The sequence below is a fragment of the Lampetra planeri genome, chromosome 20 (genome assembly GCF_965212315.1).
Source record: "Lampetra planeri chromosome 20, kcLamPlan1.2.h2, whole genome shotgun sequence".
Taxonomy (NCBI): Eukaryota; Metazoa; Chordata; class Hyperoartia; order Petromyzontiformes; family Petromyzontidae; genus Lampetra; species Lampetra planeri.
In genome coordinates this window covers 8020416-8048405 of record NC_136126.1, presented here as the reverse complement: position 1 = coordinate 8048405, position 27990 = coordinate 8020416, and the positions used below count along the sequence as shown (strand labels likewise).

Below are 27990 nucleotides of genomic sequence, written 5' to 3'. Positions count from 1 at the left end.
GCGTCGGTACATGGAACAGGTTCGTTACCCTGCACCCAGATTGCACTGCCATTCCAAGCAGCAACTTGAGATAGCAAATAATGCAACTGAGCAAAGGTGAAAGACAATCAACATTATCTTGATGATTAGATGTGGGTGCTAAAGGAATGACGGGTGGGTGAACACGGGATCTTGCGAATATAAGGCAACGAGGTAAATCAGTGCATTGCATTTAACCTCTTCCCAAGGTTTCCTGTCAAATCAATTGACTTAGCGCAGCATGAACATCGTCGTGGCTCTGACCGCGGTGCTGTGCGCGGCCGTGGGGCTGAGTCACGGCTCGCGAGTGAGGTTGAGCGACAACGGCTACGAGGGTTTGGTCATCGCCATCAACCCCGCCGTGCCGGAGGACCCCCAACTCGTCGACGCCATCAAGGTGAGTGGATGGAGATCAGCAGTGTGAAGCTTTTTTGCTTTTAATCGAATTCGATGAAGGTCCATTTGAATTTTCAGAGCAAAAAAAAAACCTGCAGCAACTGCTTATTAGCAAACACACAAAGCCAAAGACCTGCCACCATCATTAACTATTTCTAGATTTGAAGTACTCGTGACTGCAAGGATTCATATTCTTGGGTTTTTTCGGTAAAGTCACGTAGGTAAAAAATTAAAATTAAAATTAATACAAGTTAAATTAAATAAAAAATCACGACGAAGTACAGCAAGCGTGCTGTGACGGTTCCACCTGAAGACGGAAGCTTGTGTTGCCTCCTAAACGTCGTGATTTTTATTGTTTATTTTACTTTTATTAATTTCATTTTTTTACCTACGTGACTTTACCGAAAAAAACCCAAGAATATCATTAACTATGTTATACAGTAATTATATAGTAGTTTACTTAATGTGTTTTTTCGGCAATAAGGCAGTGTTGATGAAGGTGGTGGTTTTGTTTTTAGCTTTTGCTTGTATACCACTGCTAATGCAGTGTTTTTTTATTTGAATTTGTTTACAAAAAGTCACAATCTTACAGTGACTGGATTTTTTTTAAAGCTATCATTGTTGCACTGCTCCAGTCAGACTGTATCAGGGCTCACAATGCTGCAAACAAGACTTGACTGGGGTTATTGGAATAACTCTACTAGTTCTCTGATGCCATGGGCATACTGCTTTTAGCTTCCAAAGTTTGGCCTTCCACTTTTTAACAGCTTGCTCTATTTTTTTGCAAGTTATTAAAGGATTGTTGGGCATATTTTAAAATTCTTTCTTACCGAAAGACCCAAAGAATAAGTTAAGCAATCATGTTTATACATATCATTATACGAGGCAGTTTATTTAGATTCATAATGTGTTTCTTTTGCAGTAGATTTTGTAAGTATACTGTCGATGTTTAAAATATCCTTTCATCACTCCACAGTGCCAGTGCAATACATCTGTCACGTGGGCTATTATGCAAATTGATTTCATGTTCAGCAAACTGCTGCGATGCTTAAATGCAAGCAAGCATTTTTTTACAATTTTATACAAGAATATAAGTACAAAAATTGTCAAAATGTTACTTGCTTGTCAACATGGCAGCAGTTTGATAAAAAATCTAATCAATTAACATAATTGCCCACATGACAGATTTATTTGATTGGATCTGTTTGATGGTGGAGGGTATTAATTAAAGAATGTACATTATACCCACACGATATAATCCAAAATAATGTAATCATGAATCATAATATTGGTCGTGAAAGCCTCTCTATAGAATTAGGCAGTTTGCTTGTTGCACGTTCAACGTCCTGGCGGACAAATTGTCGCAGATGAAGTTGACAGCTGCACACTGCATAATTTTAATTACAGGAAAACTCCACTCATCCATCATCTTAATACCCGCAACTCATATTATCCATGAGAGCTGTGGGGTCTGCACAAACGGGCCTATTTATCATATTCTTCATTATTTCCCCCCTTGGATAAGTGGAATAAAATAAGTAGATAATCCTGTGCTGTGGATAATAGGATCCGTCTGACCCCCCCCCCAACCCACATCACCATCACCACCGATAAAGAGTTCTCCTGTACGTGCGCTCTGAATCTCAACAAGCTTGCAATAGCTACGGTGAACACATCAAATCATTGTGATCCGCGTTGTTTCATTTGTACGTGTACTAAATGTTGGCGCCACGGTAGCTAGGAGATGTTAACTTCCTCGCCTGATATGCAGGAGGTCGTGGGTTTGATCCCAACCCTGACGCCTGCTGTATATTGGAGTTTGCATGTCTCTCTCTCCAGGGTCGCACGCATTTTTCGCCGGTCCTCCGATTTCCCCCCTCCCCACACCCCCACACTTAGAAACATGCGTTTTGAGTATTTGTCTGCGATCAATTTCCACGTGACAAGCCACTTTGCTGAGCTATCATTTGTGGCCAGGTCGCTTCTGAAAAAGAGCTCTATGGCTCAGTGGGCCTTACCTGGTAAAATAAAAGATAGTTAGAATGATTATGTCGTTTTAGCCAATTTGCATAAGAAGCATTGGACTTGACATAAAACATTACAACCGGTAAGATATTTGTTGCTGTCTTGAAAACTGTTTCTCGCAGGCTATGGTCAGCGATGCCTCTGCCTACCTGTTCAAGGCAACGCACCGCCTGGCGTATTTCAAACACGTCAGCATTCTAATTCCATCTTCCTGGAGCTCACAATCAAACTACACACGACCCAAACACGAGTCCTATGGCAAGGTAAGAGCTGATTTAAAAAAAACTGAAATCTTCAGCACAAGTAGCGTTTCCAGAGTTTAGACAGTGGTGATAAATTGTTTCCATTCATGTTTTAAACTTGTTTGCGTGGCTAACACAACTCTTGATATTCAAATAACATAAGCACAAAGTAACAAGTTGCATGTTTCAATCTGTGCTGAAGCAACAGTCTTTTGAAGTAATGCTTATGAGAGAATACCGGAAGTTGGTGGTATGGTTTGATTAAAATTGTGTGCACGCACACAATTTTGATGGAAAGAATCAAACCATGTGCAGTCCATTTGTCAATACACTGTTGCATGAGGGCCTATACGTGAAGTATTGGAAATGACGGCAGGAAACTCCTTGACGGGTAACACACTTCTTTTATTAAATCTTCACTTATCTCAATACAACGTGTAGTCTCTATTCTTCCGCGTACGGTCACCAGACACCGGTACAACTCGTAACCTCTTCTCTTCCTATAACACACCGTACTGAACTCGTGTAGACTCCAAGCCTCTAGCTACACACGTATCACTCGTCTCGTGTAGACTCGCCTCGTGTAGACCTTATGCCTCTGGCTACACACACATCACTCGTCTCGTGTAGACTCTTCTCGTGTAGACCCTATGCCTCTGGCTACACACACATCACTCGTCTCGTGTAGACTCTTCTCGTGTAGACCCTATGCCTCTGGCTACACACACATCACTCGTCTCGTGTAGACTCTTCTCGTGTAGACTCGTCTCGTGTAGACCCTACGCCTCTGGCTACACCCATATCACTCGTCTCGTGTAGACTCTAGGCCCCGGCTACACACTCGGCATGCTGACACTGCATGCTCACACTACCCCCGCCTCTGGGTTACACAGAGTCCCGGTCCTCGCAGGACAGCGGGACTAGGTACCGCAGGGCCCTGGCTCTTCTTCCCGTCTTCAGTCTTCGCTGGTTACACTCTCCCCGTGCGCCTGTGCGCATCCCCTTATATAGTCGTTCCTCCCGGGAGACGGAGCGGATGCGGACCTCGATGCGAGCATCGCTTGTTAGTGAACCAATCACAACGCGTTATCTGTACGATCCTTTTTCCCCAACGCGTGTTTCCACTCACCAACCAATCACGCCGCGCTGCCACTCGATCACTCCCACACCAGCACGTCACCGGCACCCAGCCAATCAACACCACACAACCCACGATCCCGCGCTGACCCCTGATCGCTACCCCAGCGCGTATCACCACTACATCACCCCCCCCCACATAGCTTGCAGCCGTCCCGGCTGCTAACCAACAACCTCCCACATCGTTAACACAACAAACCCCCCCCCCCCAGTGTGCCCCGTAACACAACAACAACACAACAGCAACCTATGTACAATTTGACAATAACCGCAAGAAAAGTTAACAATACCACACACAACACCTTATATAGAAAAAACTATATACAGCCCAACGAACAACATAATAAAAGCGATTTCTAGAAAACGAACGCGCTGCGCTTCTCTGCAACCAACGAAGTGACGAGGCGCTCCCACTGCCTCGACTCCTCACGTGGCAGGTCAAACAAAGTAGCGCGACCTGGCGCGAGTCCGTCTGGCTGGTCCGTCATACGGGACGGGACACTGACGACCGTCAGGCGGCTCCGGCTGCTCTAGACGGCATGGAACGGGCTTGAAAGGCCCGGCCCCGCCGCGAAGATCCGGCCGCCGGTGGTCGGCAGCTGTCAGTTCCGAGACACCTGGGAGCAGATCAGGCGGAGACATGTGAGGATCAGGCAGAGACATTTCCCCCTTTGGGTCGACGGTCACGTCACATGCTCGGCCCTCACGACACAATGGGAGGCCATATGGAGGCGAGAACGGTTTCAGTCGGGAGGGGTGGACGTACCACCGTCGTTTTCCCCATTTTATCTGAACGCACTAGGGCCGTGCAACGCGCACGATCTCCACGGGCCCCCGCCATGGCCTCAACAATTTAGGCGACGTAACCAAGGGCACCTGAGGGCAATGCAGCCAGGCCCTGTCACCCGGTTTCCATTCGTGCACGGACACCTTCCGTGCCCGCAGTCGTCCGTTAGCAATTTGGCGAGCCCGCGAATTAAGCCGTGTGGCCTCCCTTGCCTCTGTTAGCTTGTGAATATTGAATTTAATATGTTCCGCCAATTTAGAATTGGTTCGTGGAGCGGACAGGCCAAGCTGCGTTTCCATGGGCGGGTCGGCTTCCCGACCGTACATCAAATAGAATGGGGAAAACCCTGTCGCTGCATGGGGGGCCATTCTGTACGCGGCAAGGACCCCCGGGACCTGCAGGTCCCAATCTACATGTGCCTCACACACCTGCTGGCACAGCATAGAAGTCAAAGTCTTGTGAAGTCTTTCCACCATCCCGTCTGTCTGCGGGTGGTACGGGGAGGTACGCACCTTTTTAGTACCCAATAAATCGCACACCTCTTGCAACAATTTACTCGAAAATTTTTTACCTTGGTCGGTCAGCAAGCGTTCGGGAGCCCCCTTGTCCAGGACATAGCCCTGGACAAAGGCGTCCGTCACAGCCGCTGCCGACTGGTTGGCGAGAGGCCACGCCATAGGCCACCGGGTGAAATATTCGACCCCCACCAACAGGTATTTATTCCCTCTAGGCGTGACTGGAAAAGGCCCCAAAATATCGAGTGCAACAAGCTCGTTAGTGCGCGAGACCTGAATCGATTGCAGCGGTGGATTAGCTAGCACGGGCGGTGGTTTCCGTCTGGCGCACTCAACGCACCCCTTCAGAATATTTACCACGTCACTCCCCATTCCCGGCCAATAATAGTCACGCTGAAGCAGGGCAAGAGTTTTGTTTACTCCCAAATGCAAGAGGCGTTCGTGTGCGGCCAAAACAACTTTCCCCCTTACAGCAGAAGGCACCACCAGCGCGTGCCGCCGGGACAAACTGTCCCATCTCATCAACATGCCCTGTTTAAGTACATAGGAGCCAGTTCGCTCCTGGTCCTCTTTAGGACCACCCACCCTGCGGCGCAATGCTAGCAGGGAGCTGTCCGCCATTTGGAGGCGGCCCCACTCGCCCAGAGACAATGAGAGCAGCGAGTCCCGATCCTGACAAGTAGCGGGGACCTCCCCGATTGGCGCTCCCGCAGTCGCAGCCAATGTCCCCTTATCTTCCACAACCGGCAGTTTACAGCGCGCCGATCCCGATAGACACGCACATTTCTGACACGGCAACAATCGCGACAGGGCATCGGCATTTGTGTGTCGCAACCCCTTACGGTATGTGGTCGTGAACTGATAGTCTTGGAGGACTTCCAACCACCGTGACAATTGGCCCGAGGGTTGGGCGACCCTCAATCAATACTGTAGCGCCGCGTGGTCCGTCCGGACCGTAAAGTGACGCCCATAGAGATACGGTCTGAACTGTTGTACAAAAAAAGCAATGGCGAGCAGTTCACGATGGGTGACGCAATAGCGCTGCTCAGCCGGAGACAACACCATGCTACCATAAGCGACCACCCTTTCGACTCCCCCAACGACCTGGGACAGTACCGCCCCAATGCCCGTGTTGCTAGCATCCGTGTCTAGCAAGAAGGGACTCGCAAAATCCGGATAACGCAAGGGTGGGGCGCCCACCAAGGCGTCCCGGAGGGCGCAGAACACGGCCTCCTCTTCCGGTCCCCATTTGAACTTCACACCCTTCGCCGTGAGAGCGTGCAAGGGTTTTGCAATAGTGGCGAAGTGCTCAACGAATCGGCGATAATACGAAGCAAACCCAATAAAACTGCGCACGTCTGCAACCGACGTGGGTGTCGGCCATGAACTGACACAGTCCGTCTTTGCGGGATCGGTAGAGATCCCCGAAGAGTCGACAATGTGACCCAAGTATCTAACGGACTTACGAAAAAGGTGGCATTTGGCCGTTTAAATTTCAATTTAGCCGATCGCATTCGCAAGAACACCCCTCTCAATCGCTGGAGGTGTTCCTCAAATGTTTTACTGAAAACAATGACATCGTCAAGGTAAATCAAGCACGTCTCCCATTGCAAGCCTGACAAAACCAACTCCATAAGGCGCTGAAACGTCGCTGGAGAGGAGTGAAGTCCCATGGGTAACCGGTTAAACTGGAACAGGCCCCCTGGAGTCCGAAATGCTGTCTTAGGTTTAGACTCTTCGTCGAGCGGCAACTGCCAGAATCCCGATAACAAATCAAGAGTCGAAAAATATCGCGCACCAGACAATGCATCGAGGGACTCGTCCATCCTGGGGAGCGGATACGCGTCAGCCACAGAGATCTTATTCAGGCGACGGAAATCTACGCAAAATCGCAAGGAGCCATCTTGCTTCTTAACCAGCACAATAGGTGCTCCCCACGGACTGGAGGAAGGCGAAATAATGTCGGCTTCAAGCATATCGTTAACGGCCGACTGAACATGTTCCTTTTCGGCAGGACTCAGCCGGAAGGGATTTAACCTGACCGGTGCCGCATCGCCCGTGTCAATGTGGTTGCGTAACAAATCTGTACACCCAATGTCATATTTATGCTTGCTGAACACATCAGAAAATTCCAATAGTAACTCACGCAGCGCACCCAACTGCACCCCTGACAAATCGTCCGAGGCCGCGCACAGCGAATGGACCCATTCAAGGTCCTCCCTCGGTTCAACATTCTGCGTGGGGCTCGGATCAACATGCGCAACCAGCCGTTCCTCCGCAGGAACCCGCGCCGCGTGAGCCAGCACGGTACCCTGCTGAATGACGGCTGGCCGCGATCCAGCGTTTAAAACCATCACAAACGGATCCTTGTCCGCCCGAACCAAAGTGTGAGCCACCGACAAATCGACCCCTCCTACAGCCCTGTTAGAAGGACCCAAAAGCATGCCTTGTTCCGAAGTCCCCTCTACCCATGGTTTCCTTAACCGGAGGGGAATTAACATCTGTGAACCCGGGGGCACGTGCACGGTCTGCGTCGCCAATGCTTGTATCGTGGCGCACGCCGTCCGAATCTCAGTAGGGCTCGTCAAAAATGAAATGCGGCGACCCGAAGGTAGTTCAATGCAACGCTGATCGATTAGAATTTTAATGGGCATCTTAGCCAAAAAATCAGTGCCCAATAGACAAGGAACCGCCAAAGAAGACGAAACAAAAACGGGTCCCGACAATTTGATATCTCCAATGCAAATGGACGCCCTAATCTGACCGATAATGCCCAACGATCCCCCATTTGTGGCGAAAAACGGCACATCCACTGGGAGCAGTGGACGGCACTGGACGGGGAGAATGTTATAAATGAGGTCAGATATAATCGTCGCCGACGCCCCCGTGTCCACCAATACCCTGACCTCTACCCCATCAATAGAACCCGCAACGACGGATGAACCCGCTGAAGCAGCCACAATTCTATGTCCCAACTCCGACCACTCAATGTCTCTCCGGTCCCGGCCGAAACCCCCTCGCCGTACCGAATCCCCGAACCCTAACCGGCCCTCTTCCGTCGCTCTGCGACGGCCCATGCGTGTCGAGTGTGTGGGCCGAGCATGTGAGGTGCCGCGACTTGCCGGGGTTTGTAGGGATGCCTTGGGGCCTTGGTCGTCGTCCAGCCGAGATCCCATGGCGCGCTGACGGGGCGCGCGGCAACCGGACGCCACGTGGCCCCGGAGGCCGCAGTTGTAGCACGTGATGAGGGTCGTCGGTGATCTCGGTTGCTCCAGCTTGCGGGTCGATCGCAGAGGCGACCGACCCCCCGACCTCCAGTCCCCCGGTCGTCCCGCGGTGAACGCCTCCTCTCGCGGTCTGACGACTTGTAGTTCGGTGATCACCGGACCCGGAGTTGAGGCCACAGCAGCGTTGCAGACGACCCCCTGTTTGCGTTGAAGGGCCTTGTGCGCTTGTATACTCGTAGCGACCCGTAAGGAAGAAATGTCGATCTCGTCGGCCGTGTTGATGGGGACCCCCAGGTCCTGCGCCAACTTAAGCAGCTGCTCCAAAACCATCGCATCCTGGCCCTCCTCGTCCATCCGAGGGAATGCAGCATCGGCGAGAGCCAGCAACGCCGTGCGATAGGCGAGCGCGGTCTCCGTGTCCGCCTTCCGCCTCGCATAAAAATGATGGCGGCACGCCGAGGGAGGTCCGTAGACCCTGGCCATGAGACCCAGCGCTGCCTTAAGAGTGGATCGGTCCGACCTCCGAGCTGACATGAAGGCCGCGAGCGCGTTGTCGTCCAACATGGCAGGCAATGCCCGCAGCGCCGTAGCATCGGACCAGGCCGACATCTCCTGATGCGCCAAAAATCTGCGCTGAAACTGGCCCCAGTCCCCGCCTTCCGCCTTGAAGGCTGACAATGCGGGGAGGCGCTGTTGAAAAATGAAGTCGTCCTCCGCGTCGCGGTTCCTTCCCGCCGCGCCGTCGGTGTGTAAGATGGCGGCTCCAATGGCGGACGCCTGATGGCGGTCCGCAGCGCGCGTCGATGACGTAAGATGGCGCGCTTGGAGACCCGCACCCACGTGGCGGTCGCCGTTCCCGCCAAAAGTCGCCGCCGATGAAATGGCGGGAATCGCCAAGCCATTTTGGCGGGAATCTGCAGGGCGACCCTGTAAAATGTCCGCTGCCGTCTCCGCTCCTGCCGACGAGCTGATCTCCGCCAGGATGGACGCGGCGGCGAGCAGCAGCTCCGCCAGACGAGAGTGCGCCTCCCGGAGCACGGCCTCGGTCCCCCACCGCTCCTCCGGCGCCGCCGGCGGATCCTGCAGCGTGGGCCATTCTTCGTCCTCACCCCCCGACGGCAGCTGGCCCGGGTCGTCAAGGTTGTCCTCGCGGTCACTCCCGTGGGTCCGAACGGTCTTCCTCGTATCCATGCTTGGAAGACAGTTTCACTTCAGACACCAGTTGAAGTATTGGAAATGACGGCAGGAAACTCCTTGACGGGTAACACACTTCTTTTATTAAATCTTCACTTATCTCGATACAACGTGTAGTCTCTATTCTTCCGCGTACGGTCACCAGACACCGGTACAACTCGTAACCTCTTCTCTTCCTATAACACACCGTACTGAACTCGTGTAGACTCCAAGCCTCTAGCTACACACGCCTCACTCGTCTCGTGTAGACTCGCCTCGTGTAGAACTTATGCCTCTGGCTACACACACATCACTCGTCTCGTGTAGACTCTTCTCGTGTAGACCCTATGCCTCTGGCTACACACACATCACTCGTCTCGTGTAGACTCTTCTCGTGTAGACCCTATGCCTCTGGCTACACACACATCACTCGTCTCGTGTAGACTCTTCTTGTGTAGACTCGTCTCGTGTAGACCCTACGCCTCTGGCTACACCCATATCACTCGTCTCGTGTAGACTCTAGGCCCCGGCTACACACTCGGCATGCTGACACTGCATGCTCACACTACCCCCGCCTCTGGGTTACACAGAGTCCCGGTCCTCGCAGGACAGCGGGACTAGGTACCGCAGGGCCCTGGCTCTTCTTCCCGTCTTCAGTCTTCGCTGGTTACACTCTCCCCGTGCGCCTGTGCGCATCCCCTTATATAGTCGTTCCTCCCGGGAGACGGAGCGGATGCGGACCTCGATGCAAGCATCGCTTGTTAGTGAACCAATCACAACGCGTTATCTGTACGATCCTTTTTCCCCAACGCGTGTTTCCACTCACCAACCAATCACGCCGCGCTGCCACTCGATCACTCCCACACCAGCACGTCACCGGCACCCAGCCAATCAACACCACACAACCCACGATCCCGCGCTGACCCCTGATCGCTACCCCAGCGCGTATCACCACTACATACGTACACCGTGCGGGTCGTAAGGGTTGTTTAACAAATACTTCACCATGTTGGTGAAGGTGGGGGGGATACAGAGCGATGTTTTTTGCTGCACTGCCATTCGATACTGTCCACAGCGCCTACTGCCCCTGTTTAATGCACATTATGGTCACCCATCCGAGCACTCTTCAGGTTCAAGGCTGCTTAACTTCTGAGATCTTATAGGACCGGGCGCATTCCGGGTGATCTGGTCACAGACACAAGAAAGGTGTTTCATGAGGTTAATTAATAACTCTTCAAACCACTTAAATGTGACGTATGCATGTCATTGATTAATTCGTAGAATGTTTTCTCACACGACTCTTTTATTTGGACGGTATTATATATACATCCATAAAGATTAGATATTTGATAATATACTTGGATCCACGGAACATAGAAACCACGATACACTCGTTTACAACACTGGCTTCAAAGAGAAAACAAATATACACTTGGAAACGTTTAGGGCAAAGTCCTTTCCTCAAAGCAGAAGGGCCATTCCTGTGAAAAAGGGCTTTGGCCCGAAACGTTACCAACCATCTGTTTAACTTCTCTCTTTTGTCAACGAGCGTGTGGACTTTTATTTGTCAATTGTGCTTTCTGGACCAATGCCACCAATTAATTTGTTAAATAGAACCCCCTCCCCTGTGTTTTAAGCGGGGTAGGGGACAAATCGTCTTTGAACCCTGGGAATATGTTTTACTGCATGCGATTGTGAAAGAGAAGCACAATGCTCGTCTGAGGTTACGGAGCCTGGCTCGGAGGACAGCACTACTGTAAGAATGCAAGGTCGTTTGGGCAGCTCTAAAGGCAAACATCATCAATTACGCTTTCGTGAAGAATTGTTTGAAGATTAGAAGATGTGTTTCCTACTGGAAGTGAACACAAAACGGATCAAATTATTGCGTATCCTTAAAAGGAAAACTCTAGATTCATGTGGAAAAGTGAGATTCTCTTCGGATCCCGTTGAATTTCGCTTCGGTGGCTAGGAGATGTTAATGACCTCGCCTGGTATACAGGAGGGTCGTGGGTTCAATCACGACCCTGACGCTTATATATTTGCAGTTTTCATGTTCTCCCCGTGGCCACGTGGACTTTTCTCCAGGTCCTTCGGTTTTTCCCTCCACATTTAGAAACATGCGTTACGAGTATTTGACTGCTATTAATTTACACGTGATAAGCAACTTCGTTGGGCTATCATTTGTGGCCAGGTCGCTTCTGAAAAAGAGTTATATAGCTCAGTAAGCCTTACCTGCAAAACACAAATATTTGAGTTTAAGTTTAGTTTGCACTCACGCTTTAAAATGCAGAAGTCTACGTTTTACTCCCAGCGTAACAGTTGAAACAATGGGGAACGTTTCTTGAATTTCCCCGCCTCCTCTGTCCACTCAACAGCATAAATGGGCACAGTAATGAGATGAACAGGTCATGGTGCGCTGGGCCAAAATTGTGGGTACTCATACCTCTTCCGAGATGTCTGGTTAGCATGGGAGAGTCGGCCAATACTCTCTAGAGGGGGCTTTCTAGAGCTCCCTCTAGCGGAGGCCTTTTCACGAGCAGTGGTTAGAGCAAGCAATTACAGGGCTTAATGGTAAAATAAATGGTAGTCAGCCAGCAGCATTCAGTGGTGTCAGGTATTTTTATGCCAGAAAAGTAAAGTTTGGCCTTAGGGAATCATCATGATTATGCAACAAATGTCAATTGACCAAAGGATGGATTCACCCTCATTTCTTTCTCCATCCACACAAAAAAAACACAGGCGGAGGTGTGTATCGCCTCTCTGGACGACCCCGAGGATGACTCGCCGTACACTCACCAGTACGGGCTCTGCGGGGAACCTGGCCAGTACATTCAGCTGACCCCCAACTTCCTCCTGGATGACAAAAACCTGGACGCGTACGGCCCACGAGGTACGTTCATACTGTGGGACAAAGCTTGCACTTTAGATAAAATAACGCCGCGTTCGTGCAGGTTAGACCTTGGGTCAAGCGTGCGATCTGCCGTTTTGTGCGTTACAAGCATGTTGTCCAAGTGTCTCTTCTTAGGGGGCACCCCAGCACCATTCTGAGGGACTGGAGGGGGCTGAACCCCACCCCTGAAAGCTGAGCACCTCAGTTGAAACATGTTGTAGTCGTGTAGAAAAAAAAACGTTGGTACAATATTGGACACCAGCAGCAGTTTTTCTTAAAATTTTCAGCATCAATTGCACTTGATTTGCTGCAGTGTCCTACTTTTAATTCGTGAGATTCGTTTGGTATTGATATACAAACTGTCTGCGGTAGTCGGAGGGAACTGGACATAATGGAAACATTTGAACAATTAAGTGATGGGTGTCGCAGTCTTTCATTGTATATATATATAGGGGGTGTGAGCTAGGCCAGAATTTAGGACAAAATCATATCGTACGTATGTTGAACTTCTTTCGCACCATACCTAGCCAAACGTGCTAAGCGGAGGTGCGAGGGAAGGACAAACAAACTTAAAACATAAAGCAGTTCTACTCGAGTGGCTTTCTACTCTTGAAGAGCGTTCATGAAAAGCACTTTAACGTGTATAATGTTTGTTTAACATCGAATGTGTCGAACCCCTCCCTTCCCCCACCCCCTGAGTTTGTGTGAGCCCCCACCTTTAAACAAAGTCACTCTACACAGTTGGTGGGCCCAACTGTAAACCATAGTCGTCGGTGGATAAAAAACCTCAAGTCAATTTGTTTCCCCACCCAATTGCTCAATGTGGGCAGTGATCATGTCTTGTTGGTGGCAAGTGATGAAAATTCCACATTTCTATGGTGGAGGAAAGGTTGTTCGAAAACTTACCACTGGTGACTTATCACAAAGTGTCATCATTTTATGAACCCAGAGATGATGGGCAGTCAGCCCCTGACTGGAATGTTACATGCTACCTTCCTGGGATCTCAAGCGATAAAACCGGACCATGACAGCACTCCGTGGCCAAAAAACAATTGTAATGGCACATCTACAAGCTACTTTTATGATACTTAATCTGTATTACAAAATATAAAGTGCAAGGTTTGCTGGATCACATGCAGATTTGCGCAACTGCCAAACCCATTTGGCTGTGAGGTGGCACGTATATGGCAGAATGGCAAATTGCTTCTTCAATGTATCCGTGTGGATTTGTGTTATCCCTTTTACGTTTCGTGTGAAACACAATCCTCATGCATAAAAAAAAATTGAGAGACTAAATGATAAAAGGATGTGACACCAAAACGAGGAACTGCAGGGATGAGACTCCCGACTCGTGGTGCCGCATGTTGAACGTTATCAGGACCACTGAGTGGTACAGAGCCCCGCTCCAACAGCTCGTGGGTGTGAGATGGCTTGTGATTGGCGGAAAGCCACGAGGTTGTCAGTTGGGGGAGTTAACGGACATCCACGAGGTTGTCAGTTGGGGGGGTTAACGGACATCCACGAGGTTGTCAGTTGGGGGGGTTAACGGACATCCACGAGGTTGTCAGTTGGAGTGGTTAACGGACATCCACGAGGTTGTCAGTTTGGGGGGTTAACTGACATCCACGAGGATGTCAGTTTGGGGGGTTAACTGACATCCACGAGGATGTCAGTTGGGGCAGTTAACAGACATCCACGAGGCTGTCAGTTGGGTGGGTTAACGGACATCCACGAGGTTGTCAGTTGGGGGGGTTAACGGACATCCACGAGGTTGTCAGTTGGGGCAGTTAACAGACATCCACGAGGCTGTCAGTTGGAGGGGTTAACGGACATCCACGAGGTTGTCAGTTGGGGGGGGTTAACGGACAGCCACGAGGATGTCAGTTGAGGGGGTTAACGGACATCCACGAGGCTGTCAGTTCGGGTGGTTAACGGACATCCACGAGGCTGTCAGTTGGGGTGGTTAACGGACATCCACGAGGCTGTCAGTTGGGGTGGTTAACAGACATCCACGAGGCTGTCAGTTGGGGTGGTTAACGGACATCCACGAGGCTGTCAGTTGGGGTGGTTAACGGATATCCACGAGGCTGTCAGTTGGGGTGGTTAACGGACATCCACGAGGCTGTCAGTTGGGGTGGTTAACAGACATCCACGAGGCTGTCAGTTCGGGTGGTTAACGGACATCCACGAGGCTGTCAGTTGGGGTGGTTAACGGATATCCACGAGGCTGTCAGTTGGGGTGGTTAACGGACATCCACGAGGCTGTCAGTTGGGGTGGTTAACAGACATCCACGAGGCTGTCAGTTGGGGTGGTTAACGGACATCCACGAGGCTGTCAGTTGGGAGGGTTAACGGACATCCACGAGGCTGTCAGTTGGGAGGGTTAACGGACAGCCACGAGGCTGTCAGTTGGGGCAATTTAGGGAGCAGGAGAGTCGATAAAAAAGGGTTAAATAGCAGCTGGAAGGCAGTTAAGCCTGGAGAGGAAAGTAAGTGGCTAAGTTGTGAGATCTCCATAAGAAGTTATAGGATAAATAAGTTACCGATTGTTACAATTGTGAAGTCAAATATTGCAACAGCAGTAGTGCGAAAGAGCGATTTCTTGTCTGCACCTTTACATTTAAGACGTGTGATATTTTTTTTTGACCGAGGGTCACATGTCATTTGACTCGTGAACCTGAAAGCAGGTTTGTGTGTCGATGCACAGGAAGGGCCTTCGTCCACGAGTGGGGGCACCTCCGATGGGGCCTCTTCGACGAATATAATGAAGATGAGCCCTTCTACGTGCACGGCAATAATGTCGAGTTCACAAGGTTGGTTTTGTAGAGGATGAGCCGACACGAGGTTGGGGGGGGGCATGTATTTTATCCACACTTGCTCACAGCCCTCAGTCAGTCCATCCCCCCGTCCCCCCCCCATCATCTCTCGAGCCCCCCGATGCCCCCCTCTTATATCTCCTCGCCTGCTGCCTCCCTTATCCCCTGCTCCCGCCCCACTGTCTCACTCCTTTTGGTGGGAATCCCCCTTGTTTTGGCAGGAACGCTCTGCGTGCCCCTTAACCCACTGTCCATCTCCATCCCTACCCCTGACATCTCTTACAGTTGCACTCCTACAACCACGTAGGCCTCATTTGTTCCGTCAGAAAAAAGTGCAGATAAATATCGGCGAGGCAAGTGACTCCAGAGAGATCCTCAGAGAATGGAGGTTAAATAAAACGGATTCCTTATTACATTAAATTATGTGTTTCGCGTTCTTTTGGTTTTCTTCAAAAAGTGAGAAATTAAAATGTTGATCTGAATTCCATCCTTTGTAGCAGGGTAGTGTGGGCAAGTCTGTCTCCTAGTGTATGAACTAGAGTTTACGTGAAGGGATCTCCGAAGTAGCTCTGTATAATCTGCTTCCACTGGCCATTCTCTAACACTGCTCTGCAAGAGATCCACGTGGATTTTTCGTCTCACGACGACACTCACGCTGATTTTATTCAAATAAAATATGGGAGGAGACACAGAAATACCTTGCGAGTCACGGATTGTATTATTTGGTGAAGATACTCGTCTCTATAGGTGTGCCTGTTGAGTTTGTAAGCTAACATTATTGCCCTTTTGTATAATGGTTAAAAAAAACGTTGGGTTTTCCAAATTTTATACCACTTTGTGTCATAAGATACAGAAATTTCTATTGAAAAAATGCAAAAAGCAATATAAATACATCATGGTAGAGAATGGCATGTGGCAGATGACATTCATCATGAGGCATATTCATTCCATTTTATCGACATAGTACAAGTTAAGCACATGGACTTTAAACTGCAAGAAGTCAGTGATCATCAGAGCTAGAAATATACTTTAAAAATAAGAAATCACATATAATATTAATATTATTTACGCACTGATGACTGGGCTGAGCCTACCAATTCTCTACGCTTGAAAGCCAAAGTTAATCATAGGAGGAGGTCCCAGGTTTCAACCCAAGGTGTCAACAGCGCTCGTTCAGTGTTCTGACATGGCATCGTCTTGTCTATAACAGGTGCTCCAGAGGCGTAACAGGCGGCACTGGAGTAGTGAGCTGCAGTTCTATCGGCTCTTGCAAAGTGCGAGAGTGCAAGGTCGGAATTAACGGACTGCCTGAACAGGGCTGCATGTTCTTCCCCGACAAGGTTCAGAAGGCACGGGAGTCCATCATGGCCCTACAATGGCTTGACAACGTGAGTCCGATGTTCTTTAACCCTGTTCTGTTACAGCATTAGAAATGGGTTTTAAAAAAGAAAGGGACTTCGGACTGTGCACGGGGATAAAATTTGCAACGTTATGTTTGCCATTAATAAATGGACAATGGGTTACTGGAGTCCATGGCACATGTGATGCATTGAATTAAACTGTCTGGCATGATATCCGAGACAACTGAAATTATCAGACAAACGTATAGTGCGAAGACAATTAAATGCAATGTTCATGCTAATTGCTCAAACAAATCAAGTGGTGATTGTGCAAGGTCTCAATGTAACTTTTTTTGTGGTTTCAATTGTTGCCAAAATTCTGTAAAATTTTCAAACTCTGAAATTATGCAAACATTGTAATAAATGGGTTACAAACAAGAACGTGCAGCATCGATAAAGTAACGAGTAGCAGCGGGGTGGCAGTGGTGCACGCCTGTAATTCAAAACTATGGAGGCGATGTTTAGTGGATCGTACAAATGTTGTGAAACTCCTTTCCCGTGGGTATCGAGGTGTCATCCTCTGGCTTGCCAAAAGGCAGTACAGCAAAAATGTTAACTCCACCTGTTCCATCTGCCTGGTATAGTGCCCCCCCCCCCCCTTGCATGCGTGGGTTATCTCCAGATGCTCCGGTGTCTTACCGCATTGAAACACTTATTATTTGGGTGGAAACATCTTAATATATAGGCGGCTGTAGAGCTTGGGAAATGTTGGTGCTGGCTCAACGCCAAGCTGCTGCCGTCCCACTGGTCTGTGGTTTCTTGCATCTCCTAGTCCTTGTCTCGTCGAGAGTAAGTGAATACTGTCAAGTTACATGTTGAAATTACATCCATTATAACTGAATGACTATTAATGCTCTTCTTTGACAAGCTAACACTGTTGGTGATGCACCAACCCACATCAAGAACATTCCTTGCCCAAATGCATGACGGTATGGCTGCAGGTGGAAGAATTCTGCACGGTCAACTCGCACAACAGAAATGCTCCGAATCTGCAAAACCGACTGTGTAGCTCAAGCAGTGCCTGGGACATCATGGGGAAGCATGAAGATTTTAATAACAACGAACCACCCCCCGCCGACGTGCCCACACAGCCGACATTCAGCCTCCTGCGGCGATCCCACCGAGTCATCACGCTTGTTCTGGATAAATCGGGCAGCATGAGTGGGGTGAGTTACTTTTACTCGCACAACAAAGATATTCCCGTTCTAAAACAGAGTCGAGGCATGTGCGTGGCCAACAATGCAAGCAGTTAAGTCTGCAGTGTGTGTGGCACATATAAAAGGTAGTTAACTTGATTAACCTAACTATGTAAGGAGTTGTGTAAAATGTGTCCAAAAACTAGGAGTTTCACCTCTAACATCTCTCAGCTCTGCAGAACCGCTCCCCACCGTAATTTATTTATGCAGAACAATGCCTGCAGCTTCCACATCCTTATCCCATCCGTTGCTCAAACCCTTATCCATGTGTTCATCACATGGCAACTCTAGGACCGCAACTCTCTCCTTTATGGCCTTATCAAACTCCTCACCACAAAATTCCAAATGATCCGAAATGCCACACGCGTTCTCACCCGCACCCATAATTAAGGCCTTGCCCCAAATAAGCAGATCCTTATTCTGGCTCCAAATATAATTTCGCACCAACTACAAGATCGCTCTCATCATCTTCTAGATCCCTCATTTACTTGTCCTTGCCGAACTCTCCCATTATGTGCTCTCCACTTGAGCCACCAAGGCTCGTATCAAAAGTCTCATTCAACGTTTGCTCAATGAGAGGCAATGCTTTCTATGTTGTTGCTGCTGCTCCCACCGTTTGAAATTCCCTTCATCTGGCCATTCACACCGCTGAGACTCTCCCACTTGTCTAGGTTCAATATTTATCTGCTACATATATAAATCTCTATGAAGTGTCTTCATTCACACTTCTGTTATGTAAACAATTCCTATGGAATTCTACTCATTTCCTTCTCCAACCCCCACCCCCTCTTAAAACTCGCAGGATGTCCACGTTTCGCCTAATTGCGCAACATCTTGAGATACGGTCACATTTAGATGGGTTTTTTTTATGAATGTAAATTGTGTCGTACTATATAAATGTACGTGTGTTAAAATCCCCTGCTCTCTCTATTTTTATTGTATTCTCCTTCGGGTGCAGGGAAGTCGTTTGCAGAGACTGCGGCAAGCGGCCGACATATTCATCATGCAGATTTTGGAGGAAGGAGCCATGGTTGGAATTGTCACTTTTGACAGTTCAGCCCAAACCAAATGTGGGTTAACACGAATAACGGACACTAGAAGCCGGGAGGCACTAAAGTCTTGCTTGCCCACAGGTGTAGGGGGCGGAACAAATATATGTGCAGGTGTTTCAAAAGGGTTTCAGGTAAGTTGTGAAGTCTGACGTATTTGTTTTCTGAATCGTCAAAGGCAGTTGTCACAATATGGCAACTATGTGATGATGTGTCCTTTATAGTGTGTTAGCAGCAATACAAAATATAGCAGAAATACAATACTATAGGGGGGACCGTGTTGCAGATCCTTTAATTTGTGGCGAATTTCTGAGGTTAGACTTGTAATCCGTGATAAAAATGTTGGTGCCAAAGCAGTACACAACGAAGTATGGGAAGAATTCACCACGTGAGCCCATTAATCCGTGAGAACGTTGCAGATTACAGGGGAAGTGCGGGATGTGACTGGCAGCTAAATTAATCCGAAATAAATCTGCCCATTATAAGGTTAAAAAAATGTAAAAGACCAAATGGTGTATATCTGCCATATGTTAAAGGTGCATATCTTCTATATGGGTCTATGTTTAAGGACTTTTTGCATTTGCTGGACGTGATATCCAAGTTTAAGGAATACAAATGTCACGTCCTTGAAAAACGAATTGGATCACCACAGCTCCTCTGTGCAAAAATAAACAACAAAATAAACATTGCAAATAAAAAATATACAAATCTTACCTCCGTATTTTCCTTGCAGTAGCTACCTTTCCGCAGCTCCGAGTTCGCCCCACCCATTTCTGTAGATCTCGGTTTACTGTTTGTGAAGAGGTTTTAATTGGCTGCGGTGTTCTGTGGATTATCAGAAGAGGAGTCTTGAACCGCCAATTACTCACGAATTACACAGATTCACGGGTTTTTGGATCGCAAATTATTAGATTGTTTTCTTGCAGACAGGAGTTTCACCATGTAAAAATGAAATGCATTTGTTTTGCCCATCAGCAAATGGGTATTCTGGAACAAATAATTGACAGCAGTCTTTTGTGCATAATGGGATATCCTTGGCCAGTTTTAACTTTGAGATTCTTATTAGCAAATCATGCCTATTAATACAAATGTTATTGTCTAGAGGGTTTTGCTAAAGCTACGGGGACCGATAACTCTATGGATTAACTAATTGGCTGTTTATATGTTTAATGATGACACGTGACCCTAAACAATGGCGCATATTGATTTGGCATAATTTTTGTTGGAAAAAAGCACCGCGTTGTGTGTTATAATTATGCCTCAATTATAAATGACACGTACATCAATCATAACAATATATTACTCATTTGAACTGTCATTAAATGCATAACGAGACATCCCAAGGGAAATGCAAGGAATATGACTGTATTCTCAGCAAAAGATGCACGTCAAAATAAACGCTACATTTTGACGTCCCTCTGCACAGGTTTTGTCTGCAGATGACGGCAGTGCCTCCGGAGATGAAATTGTCTTAATGACCGATGGCGAGGATGGTGGCATCAGTTCTTGCTTTGAAGCCGTTCGCACCAGCGGATGCACTATTCACACCATCGCCTTGGGACCAAGTGCAGTTAAAGAACTCGAGAAGCTCGCAGAATTATCGGGTGAATTTTTTTAAATTTCTATTTTAAAATATGCATTCATCAAATTGTCCACATCCTCCACCCCAAATTAGTTACAATCAATGAAACCAAAGGAGGAAACTTGGTTTAAGGCCACACCTGCAAGAGTCACAACACGTACGTCATAGGGTTGTGCAATCACTATGATTGTTTCAAGGCTGCCAATGAATATGAGCAGCAATAAATGCAAGGCAGAAATCATGTATGTTCATACAGTATCATCTCCATGCAGCGCTGGTTATGGGCGTTGTTTGACCATACTTCGCCATGCTTGTCAGCGTGACGGGAGAAAGGGGGTGGCCCAGGACTGAGGCCTTCATCCAGCATTGGACTGACAAAAAGGCTGTGAAGTTCCATTTCATCATGGCCTCAGGAGGCCAAAAACACCGAGTTAGCAATGCTGGATTCTGATCAAAGCAACCGCCTGCGATTGCATGGACTTTTTCCGTGTCGCAAGTTTATGATGTTTAGCTCCATAAATGACAGCACAAGTAAAACGTCGTTTTTTGCTAAATTTAGAGGAGTAAAAACAATGAAATTTTATTGCCATGTAAAAATACATGCCCACTTTAGGGCTTGTGAAAGTGTGCCTCTATTTTTGATAAACAGGGCTTGTGAAAGTGTGCCTCTATTTTTGATAAACAGACCCAATAAAGATACGTTTAGAAGTCGTTCTGTTACATCATCCAGGGCTGTTCTCTAACTCCAAGTAGTGCACTGCTGCCTGTTAGCGTTTCAGTGGAAATGTATATTTATCTCATATGATGCCAATCGCGTGATTTTAACAAAATTGTGAGAGATAAAAGCAGCAATAATGGACTAAACTATGCATGTTATGCTGACTACCCAATGGTTTCTACAATTATACTCTCTCGCATCTTCCAGAGTTAAACCAATGTCCCAGAATAAGGGAAGCACAGTGCCATAACGTCTCCCATTGCCTTTGTTGTTTTTTTAGGTGGTTTGAACTTCTTTGCAAGTGATAACGTGGACGGCAATGCTCTTGTGGATGCGTTCACATCCATCACTACAGACAGCGGAGACTCAGATGCTTTGGTCATACAGGTAATGCAGCACAACATTACTAAAACATTTAAAATAACTCAGGTGGCATGGCGGTGCGGTGGTTATTACACTGGGCCATACAACCGATGACCTCAGTTCGATTCCTGGCCACAGCTATCATCAGTGGCGAGTGATATCTCAACCATTCCTGGGTGCATCCCTCACCAACCCGCAATGCCCTGCATGGCTAAGAATGGTTAAGTAACATCCACAACCAACATTGTGATGGAAGGCCTTCATCCAGCAGTGAATTGACAAAGAGCTGTGATTTGTTATTTCAAAATCATATTTCCTGCAACAATCTTTTTAAAATGTCATGCTATGTTCTGGATTTCATAGCCAACATGGAATGGCTTCCAGTGTGCACCATACATCTCGATGTAGCCAGTGCCATGAAGCTACATGTACGACCTTGCGAATGAAAGTGAGACGTTTCTAAAATGCCTTTTGTTAACAAGACTTCATTCATGTTAGAGAGCCCATGACACACAATCTAAGTGCACAGTTATAAAACAAGAGCCGTTTGTACTTTGACATGCGTTTTCCCATAACAGCTCACGCGTAATCTGTGGCACTACATAAAATGTCATAACACTTCTCTTACAATTTTGTTTATTAAATTATAATGAACCGCGCCACACATTCTGATGATTCGCATACTCACATGGATGAATAAATCCGCAGAAGTCCTTGTCGGGTGTCGATACTCCGTGTATTTAAGGACAGAACGGATTCAGCGTGGGGGGAGACCTGGATCTATTCTGGGTGCTGGGGTTCTTGGTCGTCCGACCTGAAGGAATTGCGACGATTCGCCAAGACGAATTTGAAGGAGGTTGCTCGGTTGGGGAAATAACTAGGGGGAGAGGATTGGCCAATGATTTGAACGTGCGCAGGTAGAGGTGCGAAAGGCAAAAATTAGAGAGCAAGGGTGCAGATCAATGCAAGGGAGAGCGGTTACATGGGGACTTTGCGAGAGCAAGAGGCTGGGAGAAGGGTGAGAGAAATAGTGCCTCCTCGTTATTAGCGAGGGATACATTCCGGAGATGCTTGTGAATATCAAATTAATGCATTACGTCAAATACGTAAATAAACTTTTAAATGCGTGGAAATTATAATAACATCTCTGTATCTCACCACTTTATCTCATCACTTTATGTCTCTTTGTCTCTCTAGATGCAGTCGTGTAGAGTTCCAGATTGCGATTTGTGGTTAGCCAAAATCGCAGATAGCAAGTTCATGAATAACGAGAGAATACCGGAAAGCTCAATGTTGACAAATAACACCTGAGCTGAGTCTTTTAGAAAAGCAATGGTTTAACCCTGGAATATGTGTGAAGAATATGCTTGTATATGCAGTGTCTAGGGTCAATAACAATGGCATACATCTTCTTGTAGAAGGGAAGTAATAAAATAATAAAAATAAAACATAATAAAATAATTCTCACGACGTTTCGGCCACAACGCAAGCAGCCGTCCTCAGGTGAAGAATGAAACACCACCAAGAAAGAACCAAGAAGATGAATCCCTGCAGTCACGAAAGCTTTAAATCGAAAAATGGCATACATGTTTAATAATGATGTGCTCATTGAATATCTACAACTATAGTACGAGAGGAAGTGCCCATCTCTCAGTGATGCTCCCCACCACATTCTCTCCATCTCCAGGTGGGTGGCTCATGGTCTCCAGATTGCTGGGGGTTGAACGACGGGACTTCACGGCAATCACTATTAGAGATATCGTCTAAATCGTTTAGATCAGCGGTCCCCAACCTTTTTGACACCAGGGACCGGTTTCGTGGAAGTACATTTTTTCACGGACCGGGGGGGGGGGGGATTCATCATTGGGTCTTTCCCCCTTTTCAAATAAACTCTCCAGCGACGTTTGTTTTTTACGCATTTTGGCTATGGTGTTAGAGCTTGTGGGCTTACCAAAACTGTGACTGAGACAAGTGCGCAGTGTGGGAAAGAGGCGCGGACGAGAGTGGTAAATAAAACAATGGGGGCGGGCCACGCGGGGACTCACCGCTCTCACCTCCTGCTGCTGTGCGCCCTGGTTCCTAACAGGCCACGGACCGGTACTGGTCCACGGCCCGGCGGTTGGAGACCCCTGGTTTAGATTGTCGATTAGTGATTCATGTCAAAACATTTCAATGTTTGGCATCGGCTGTTGCTCATTCCTACTACTCTTGTTGGCAGCTGGAGAGCAACGGTAAAGTTCTCATCAGCAATCAGTGGATGGATGGAGACGTCAACATCGATGCCTCCATTGGGAACAACACGCAGTTCGTGGTCACCTGGCAGTCAAGTGTCCCAGAGATGCACATTACTGATCCAAATAATGTTACCTACCAAAACGGAGACTTCGTCATTGACGGAACATTCAAAACTGCAAGGCTGACCATTCCAGAAAGAGCTATGGTACGTATTGTATCACGATTTTTCAGGGTTAAAAATTATTGCATCGGTTACCCTCTCTGATGGGACTTGGTAAGTGGGACATTATAGATGCTGGGATTTGTTACGAAAGGGGTTAATATTGCGGTTCATTCAAACATGCCTCATTCATTAAACAGCTAAGCGTAATTAACACATACATTTGGTTTAAAACATATAGGCTTTCAAGACGCTCATCAAGACGCTCATACATACATCGAGCTAAGAAAGTGTCGGATGGTGATAGTCTGAGGAGTGATATTAAACATATTATAAAAGCGCTGTAATTTAATGATTACAATGATGCACAAATCAACAGGGCACTGAATGCCAAAACCAAATCAAATAACACAAGCGTTGAAACTGACCAAGTCATTAAAATTATAAAAATACCATACATTGTGGGAGTAACTGATAGATTATCCAGATTTTTGTAAAAACAAACATCCAAGTGAGATTTGGCATGATACATAAAATACAGAAACTAATATCTGGCACTAAAGATGTATTAATGAAGCAATCAACAGAAGGTGTGTACCAGATTAATTGCACATGTGGCAAATGCTATATTGGGCAGACAGGACGAATAATCGGCATGAGACTGAAAGAACACCAATGGAATATTAAATACTCCCAAATACAACTGTCGGCAGTGGCAGAACACGCATGCCAACACGGACACTCAATTCATTTTGATCATTTTGAAGTTTTGTGCAAAATAGTTACTACTGGCCAAGACTAATTAGAAAATCTATCGAAATTTAGAGAAATTAAAATAATTTTAACCGTTCAGATAACTACTGGCTTAGTGCTGCTTGGAAGCGAATCATCAAATAATACATTGCTTAAATGCATGCCAACACATGCCACCATGAGTCAATGGGGATTACCTGTGCACAGACAATTACAGGTACTCTATTTTCGTGCACACAAATGACAGGAGGTACAACAACAATGTGCATGCATAAAGTACGTTGATTACCATATGAATAACCCAACCGGTAATGGATACCCATTGTAATTTATATGCATTCATTAACCCCCCCCCCTTCGCCCGTGAAGGGCTCACAAGTGACGTCATCACATCTATCCCTCTATTTAAAGGACAAAATTAGGAGGATTTCTCCACAAATACGGCTGTCGCCTGATAAAGCTAGTTGTAATTACTGGCGAAACGTCATACTCAGATTGTAAATGTTGTGTATTTGCTCTCCAACACACCTTTGTGCTGTACTAGTAACGAATCGGCATGTTCTGTTTACGTGACTAACATTATTAATTGGCTGTGTCGGGTGGTGGCGGGTTTAACGACATTTATATTTACGCCATCTAACCCAAAAAAACCTGTATTATGAACAAATACATTTCAAACCAAACGTCATATTTCGTTCTCAGGCTGGGACGTGGAAATACTGGCTAGTCAATAAAGCTGCCAGCACGGACACCCTTACCCTGACGGTCACCAGCATGGCGTCCAGCAAGGGGGCGCCTCCCATCACGGTGGAGGCACACATGCGGTCCTCCAGCGGCATCTCTTTGAGCGCCTTGACCATTTACGCCGAGGTGAAGCGTGGGACCACGCCTGTTGTCGGCGCAAACGTCACCGCTCTGATCGAGAGACCTGGCAGCGCAACGCTCGAGATTGAGCTGCTGGACAATGGCGCGAGTACGTTGTGGCTGTGAGCAGCTCTCAAACAAAATGGTGGTGCTGTTTGATAGATGTTGTCAGCTTTTGCCAACCTCATTGCCACCCAACTGACTGTGACAACAATGCATCAATAATGTTCAAATGAGGCCATGTGTCTGCTAAAACTGCTCATCGCGCTGAAAAGCAAAACAAATTTTGTGGAAAGGTAATGTTGTTTCATATCCACCAAATTTATGCAAGATACATAAAGGGGATGCTTTATTGATCTAGGGCTTTATTTCACTTGTGCGCAGGTGCCGACATAAAGAAGGACGACGGAGTGTACTCCAGATACTTCACCCAATACACGTCGAGTGGCTGCTACAGCCTGAAGGTCAGAGTGGCAGGAAGTAAAGGGACAACGAGGCTGGCTCCACGCAGAGGCTCCAAAGCCATCTTCATTCCGGGCTTTCGAAACGAGAAAGGTGATCCTTGCTAAACAGCCAACACCATGTGGCAACACTCTAAACAGAAACGCAATGGAAGTAAATTCCCATTAAATGCTTTATTTAACAAGGTAACATTATTAAGTGTCTCTATCTGTATCCAAATGAACTTTGCCGTGGCTCTGTATCATCAGAATGAACTCTGGTCTCTCCCACCAGGGGAGCTGGTGGTAACGCAGGTGCCAGCTCCGGCGGGTGGGCAGGTGCTGGTGCCGAGCGAGGACTTCAGCCGAGTGGCATCGGGAGGCTCCTTCCAGGCGACGGTGCCGCCGGGCGGGCCCCGGGACATCTACCCTCCGTGCCGCGTGCTGGACCTGACGGCCGAGTTGCTGGCGCCGGGGATTGTCAGCCTGGCTTGGACGGCGCCCGGGGACGACGCCGACTTCGGCCAAGGTGCCCCAGCCACACAGCCACACAGACTCACAGCTTCCGTCAGCCACACACACGGCAACCCACCACTCACGATCTCCATTAGCCACACACATGGCATCACACCACTCACGACCCCAATTCGCCACACACACGGCCTTACTCGCTTGGCACTCACACGTGACCTCCATCAGCCAGATATGCAGCTTAAAAACTGGCTCCGTCAGGAACACACATGGCACTCACATACATGGCCTCCACCAGTCACACACATTGCACTCACTCACTACCTTCATCACAATAACCTTCCAGGATCTTTACGATTCACTTCATAGCATGGAAATTCCCCATGGTATGTTAATTCGTATATATTTTAACAACCAATAACTGTAAATGTCCTTATTGACAAGCCTGCATATAATTCAGCAGTTAATTTACACCAATAATTCTCCAATTCATCGATCATACTTGAAATTATATTCTTACAAAGCATTATTAAAATTGTAAATGTTGTGGATTTATTCTCCAACACACCGGTGGGCTGAAGTAGTAACTAATTGGCACACGTTGTTCACTTGACAAAACTTGCTGGCTGTGTCGGGTGGTGGACGGTTACGACACATTTATACTTAAGCGATCTAACCCAATACCCTTTGTTATGGACATTGTTCGCTGTATTCATATGTAACAGTTAAATTATGTTGTTTGGATCCCCTTCACAGCTTCAAAATATGAAATCATTACAAGCGACAGCATTGAAGGCTTGTTGAATGGCACAGAGGAAATGATCGTGCCTAAAGACAACGTCACACTGGGAAACACAAGTGACCCGGCGGTCGCGGGTTCCACTGAAACATTTGCCATCTCCATAGCTGAGCTCCAGCCAGGAAACAGCCTCTATTTCTCTGTACGAGCCATCGACAAGAACAACAACAAAGGAGAGAACTCCAACGTGGCGTCCGTGGCACCTGCGTTGATTGTTGACCAAAACAAGGCACCCAACCGTAGTGGTCCACCAACAATATCTAAACCCGCATGCACAGTGTACTTTATGGTAACCATCATCACTCTAATAGTGACAGTGTTCCCTACATCTTAAACAGCCTGTGATCTGTTACAGACAATAATGATGAGGATGAGAAAAGGTGGTCAGAAAATACCAGTTTTCTTTTTGTAACAGCTAAAGCATAATTAGTTTTGATCTTTTTTGGGAAGTAATATATGAATGCTAGCTTTTGACAAAGTGCCATGCAGCTTGTGTTTATAAATCATTGATTTTACATTTTGACCCTTGTTTTTATACAGGATGATGATGTTGGAGTCTCTCATGTCTTGAGGCATTGCTCCTTCTTCCCAGCACTGGCAGATAAGTTCATGGAGTTTCGTCAGGACAGCGGGTTTCGCACATTTCAGTACCTCAGGTGTGATACCGTCCTATCCTGGGGACTTGCCGCTGGCTAGTGAGTTGATGGCGTTGTCCAGTTCCTTCAAGCTTGGAA

General features: G+C 47.4%; 1 protein-coding gene across 1 annotated transcript; it reads left to right on the top strand.

Moving 5' to 3' along the window:
* On the top strand, positions 1 to 27770 carry LOC144724391 (calcium-activated chloride channel regulator 1-like). The gene is made up of 15 exons (XM_078603481.1): positions 1 to 19; positions 228 to 415; positions 2562 to 2702; positions 12260 to 12410; positions 15118 to 15223; positions 16437 to 16614; positions 17568 to 17792; positions 18781 to 19005; positions 20298 to 20475; positions 21452 to 21558; positions 23753 to 23974; positions 25385 to 25655; positions 25931 to 26101; positions 26282 to 26515; positions 27214 to 27770. The coding sequence occupies exons 2-15, from the start codon at positions 260 to 262 to the stop codon at positions 27588 to 27590; spliced, it is 2742 nt and encodes a 913-aa protein (XP_078459607.1). The 5' UTR covers positions 1 to 19; positions 228 to 259; the 3' UTR covers positions 27591 to 27770.
* Positions 27771 to 27990: the final 220 nt, after the last annotated feature.

Bases quoted from the DNA above. Each gene is read 5' to 3' on its own strand.
- LOC144724391 (XM_078603481.1), top strand. From the start codon at position 260: ATGAACATCGTCGTGGCTCTGACCGCGGTGCTGTGCGCGGCCGTGGGG. The intron at 20,476-21,451 runs GTGAATTTTTTT...TTGTTTTTTTAG, and splicing joins GAAGCTCGCAGAATTATCGG to GTGGTTTGAACTTCTTTGCA. The intron at 25,656-25,930 runs GTACGTTGTGGC...ACTTGTGCGCAG, and splicing joins GCTGCTGGACAATGGCGCGA to GTGCCGACATAAAGAAGGAC.